We start from the raw sequence: 5067 nt of genomic DNA, 5'->3' as shown, positions 1-5067 counted from the left end.
AAGAAAGGACAAAAACATTGCACAGGCAGGGAGGAGGAGGGGACAAGAAGCGTGCAGCAGCAGTGCAAACACCGGGGCGAGAGCTCCAGGCGCTGGAGCAGAGATTCCCGGCAGGAGCCCACACCAGAGCAGGTGGGTGTCTCCTGCCAGGAACCGCAGACCCTGGGGAGCCCACGCTGGAGCAGGTTTATCCCAAAGGACTGCGAGCCCATGGAGAGGACCCACGCTGGAGCGGGGGAATATGTGAGGAAGGAGCAGCAGAGAGGAGCTGTTATGGATCCAACCATAACCCTCGAGCCCCAGTGCTCAGCTGGGGGGAGTTGGAAGAGCCAGGAATGAAGGTGTGAAGTTGAGCCTGGGAGGAAGGCTCATATAATCCTTGATTTGCCTTATATTGGCTTGAAGAGATGGCTTCCTAATGTACATGAATAGTACATTATTTGCCATTATTTGCCATGCAGAGACTATAATAGGATAATATTAAAGATGAGAATCCTGTATTTCAAATTTGTATTTGTATTCTGTTGAATGGTACAAACGTGAAAAGTGACTGTCACAGAAATCGTCATCATGCTAAAAAGAGTATGAGAGCTGCTGAAGAGCCACTAACTATATGACAGAAAGCCCAATATCTTGATGAGATTAAGACTTGTCATGTATTCTGTCGTCTACCTCTTCCCATTGTTTTCTCACTTGTTTCCCCCGCAATTCAATAAACTAAACGACAGCTGTCATAGGAGGCTTTTATTTTGAACAAACCCAGTGAAAATACAATTTACACTGAAAGCCAAAGCTGAGGCAAGTCACATTTTTTGTCGTCGTTATTTGCTAGCCCTTGTAGGTGGGATCCACTCTTGTATCTTCTTGCGAGTAGTAGAGTAAGGTACGTACTGTCCGGGAGTGCCACTCAGATTGAATTTGTGATTCTCCCAGATAAATTTACGAGCGACTGGTGGATGCGTAGTTGGAGGGTCATCCGTCATTGAGTGAAGCCAGCGATGCCTTAAGGGGAAAAAGACACATTGTTATTAAGGAACATTACACGGTCTGTAACAAGCCTTCCTCCTGACTCCCAAGGGTTCTCCTCTGAAGAGACACTAAGGACTGGGGAGGAGTGTGTGTGTGTGTAATTTTAATCTAGTAAGAATTTGAACGAGACTACAGCATACCGATTTAAAGTAATTACAGAAACGTAACTGATAAATATCAGTTCTGCTTCCACGCAACTGAAAGCACACCTGAGTTTGAATTTCCTGTTCCTTTGTATGCTTAGTATTTGGGCAGCGAGTATTTCATTGTTAGGAGTTTCTATGGCCTTAACCAGCCTGCCAGGTCAAGGCAAGCACTACAAATAACAAAACCACAAGGTTTTGTTTTGTTTTATTGCCTGGGGGGTTTTTGGCATGTTTTTGATTGTTTGTTTTTTTAATTACCAGAAGACTATGCTGTACAGCAATTCCAATACAATCTCCAAAACATTCATGAGGCTACCACTTGGGATATGTATTAATGATGCAGGTTCACCTAAAACAATCATGTAAATGTTTACCGACTGCACAATCAAATGATTAATACCAGTCCGTAATGGGGTAATTACCAAGTGATTACAGTGATTATCCTTTACCTCTGAACTAAATGTCAATCCTCCCCTGTGCAAACAACATTAATGATCAAGCAAAGTATTTTCCATAACAATTTACTGAAACAGTGCAGCAGGGATCAACTGAATCGATTTTATCCCATTTCTATTTCAGTGCCCAAAGCAACTTTCAAACCTGAATAACATTTTAATTATCTGCCAGTTTACATGTATTTCATACTATATGCACAGTTATGAGAGAAGTGAGGTTATGACTTTTTTTGCAAGCTTATGTATTTTTTACTGAGGTAGAATTAAAGAGGCTTCTGCTAATCAGCTTTTGCCAAAGACTTGACCTAAAAATAATAAGTCTTCTATTCCAGTTATTAGAAAGCCTAAAAATTCCATCTTCAGCCTTTAGCAACAAATCTGGCACACATACTGATACAGCAAAACAAAACAACAATAAAAGTAGTGGGAAACAGACTGACAAGTATATTCTAAATCTGAAAAGCTCTACAGAAGGTTGATTATCTTTTCAGTCCAATAGCTTCAAGACATTTATTTCAGAAAAAGAAGAACTCACAACTTTGGATGTAACTTTAGTACAAAATCTCACTTAAAAAAAGTCAGCCACATGTTCATTTTCTATAAGTAAAAAAACAAACAAAAACCCCAAACGAAAGCCACACATTAAAGGAATAAGGACTGCCAGGAAACTGGCTTGAATATAAAACTGGATGGAACCATAAGATCCTTTAAAAGTACAAAGAAAAAGCTTGTTTAGAGGTAAAGAATGGTCTCCTGTGGGAAAAGTCATCCACTTAATGAGTTTGATAGTTATACACACGTTCAGATGAAGTGACCCAATGCAACATGGATGGGAGGGGGATCCCTCTCCTCCTCCCCCCACTCTCCTTTGTAAATCTGGTATCATTTGAAGTACACATTCCTCACTACTTCTATTAAAAAAGATGATGTTGGGCAATGATTTCTGCCTGGAAGAAGGTGGCCCCAACAGCACTACTAATCATGATGTGGTCTGAGGATACAGGATGAGGCCTTGCTCTATCTTAAACCTGGTATTACCAGCCTCTGAGATGCCCCGGCCACATTACACAAAGCTCTAACCTTGGGTGAATTCCCTCTCCCAGTTCACACCTGTTAGAAGAACTCTGCATACTAGCATGCTTCACACCACCCGAGATCTCACGTGTCCATCCATCTCATGGCGAGTATCAAAGGTGGCAGAACGCTGTAAAACGGCCAACTTGACAGAGGTGGGATCATTTGCTCATACCCAACAAGCCAGGTCTCCATTGCTAACGCCAAGCAGCACAGTTTGTGGCATGGGAGGAAGGGGGAAAAGAACAGTCTATGTTCTGCCAACATTCTGCCAATACTGACTTAAATACTGTGTTTCAAAATGCTTCACAGTATCACTCCAGAGGAGCCCCAGCTTTTGAAAACAGCTTACCATAACATATAGAGGCAAGAAATTCACACACCTTCACCTAGTGATGTTTCTGGTAACAGTGGATAGGGATCCTGCAATCAAAACCCTGTCTATGCACCTGTCACTGTGCCTCACCGTCCTCATGCTCCCCTGAGAGTGGTGCACACCAACAGGACAAACAAAGAATTGTCTTCTCAGACAGAAATGTGGCTACAAAGGCCCTGAAAGACAGGCTGGAGCAGGTGGAGCATAAGAACTGTATTAAAGCTCAGTTAAAATCAATTAGATTTCAAGCTTGCATGATGTCTGGCACCTCTGTCATTACAAGTGTACTTATGTCACACACTGGCTCCTTGAAATGTCAGAAAAATTATCACAATATTGACTTGACAGAATAATTTTATTCTGTCATTTAAACTATTGTTTTCCAGCTTCTCTAAGACTAAATCCATGAAGTCCTTTAAAATACAGTATTTTGGAGTAATTAATATATTTGCTTTCAGGATTTTCTGAAGTTCTAACATCAACATGAAATTGGGCTCATATTTAAATAGATCAGCTAAACCAATCCTTAAATCCCATTTTCTCACTGGCAAGTAGAAAGAAAATTGCTCACCTATGAGACATGTCAGTCAAGTAGAAATAAAATTGCTCACCTATGAGACATGTCAGTACAGTCACAGGTACTGAAATACCAGAATAGATTTCAAAAGTTTGTTTAGAACTCCATCCAACATTAGCTATGCTTATATTTAAGAGTTTCAGGGGTTAAGCCTGGTCACAACAGATTCACCCTTAGAAACCCAACATGCAGCTTACAAAAGCATTTCAGTTTCCAGAGAGTCTGTTCTCTCAAACAAAAGCTCCCACCCTCTACTTAAGCAAAAGTATGTAAAATCTAAAAACTTTATTTTGGGAAGACTTTCTCCTTGCCAGCCTCCCTCAAAGAGTCCTTTGAAGCCCTGATGTCTTATAAACTCTACTCCCAGATGCCCAAGAAAAGCTTTTCATGCACTAGACTTAACAGCATGAATAGAGATTTGACGTCTTGCAGATGGCCAGATTTCTATACAAACTTTGCTTATAAATCCATGCATAGAAAAACAGGATTCAAAAGAAATTAATGACTTAAAACCTACAAAGAAGGAGACAACTTACACAGAGCAAAGAAAATCAGGAGGATAGCAGAAGCTCTGAAGAGGCTGAAGCAGCTTCCTGAATCACAGCGCAGAGTCACTACCAAGCAGACTGACGCTAGCAAAGCCTCCGGACTTTCCTTTCAGTAAACAGATGAAAGACACCTCAAAGTATCTTCAGATGCTCTCAAGACTATGTAGAATTTTCTCCTAAGTCTTAGACAAATATTTAAAAGCAAGGAAATTTCAAACTGAAGCTACAAGGGACCAGAGCCAAGTATATGATGTACAAGCTGTCAAACAAGAACCGATGATACACAAACTCTGTAGCTACTACCATATGTGCATCTGCAAGGTTCAGGCACCATCTACGTAAGTTCAGGATATTTGCCAACTTGTTAGCATGCACTTTTTTCAACAAGTTAACCATGCTGCAATAAGACAAAAGAGAAGTGAAGATCTGTGTTACAGTCAAAGGGCAGAGAAGAATGGGAAGAGAAGGAAAAAGGGACAAGAAACATGTTTTTACTTGTTTACACACAGGAGATAACTTTGATTTCTCATGCAAGCCACTATAAGATACCATTGTATAGTAATGAGACAGCATCCCATTTACCTGAAAACACCACACTAGCATTTAATCTGGTTATAAACCCCATATATTTACTGCGAAGCTACTGGAAGGACAAAAATTTTACTCCCCCTTCCTTTTCTGTTCAATCTTTTTGTTTTGTTTTCCTTGGAGGGAGACTTGAAATGCAGCAGTTTTACAAAATAGCATATTTCTTCACATTTCTTAGTATGTTTGCACTTTAAGTCAGAGATGCTACATTCCTCCCTCCTTCAGCTGTCAGATCAACTAACAAAGAGGATGTAGACTATTAAACTGAAGTTAA

General features: G+C 40.5%; 1 protein-coding gene across 1 annotated transcript in view; it reads right to left on the bottom strand.

Moving 5' to 3' along the window:
• Positions 1-731: 731 nt before the first annotated feature.
• NDUFA12 (NADH dehydrogenase (ubiquinone) 1 alpha subcomplex, 12) overlaps positions 732-5067 on the bottom strand; it is an 11257-nt gene continuing 6921 nt past the window's right edge. Inside the window, exon 3 of the mRNA XM_010288472.1 lies at positions 732-1002. Within this exon, the coding sequence (XP_010286774.1) occupies positions 822-1002 (181 nt within the window). The 3' untranslated portion in view covers positions 732-821. The remainder of the gene's footprint in view (positions 1003-5067) is intronic.

Source organism: Phaethon lepturus, unplaced genomic scaffold (assembly GCF_000687285.1).
Source record: "Phaethon lepturus isolate BGI_N335 unplaced genomic scaffold, ASM68728v1 scaffold3256, whole genome shotgun sequence".
In the NCBI taxonomy this organism is placed as follows: domain Eukaryota; kingdom Metazoa; phylum Chordata; class Aves; order Phaethontiformes; family Phaethontidae; genus Phaethon; species Phaethon lepturus.
Note: the sequence above shows the minus strand (reverse complement) of the source record. Positions and strands in the feature narration are given on the sequence as shown.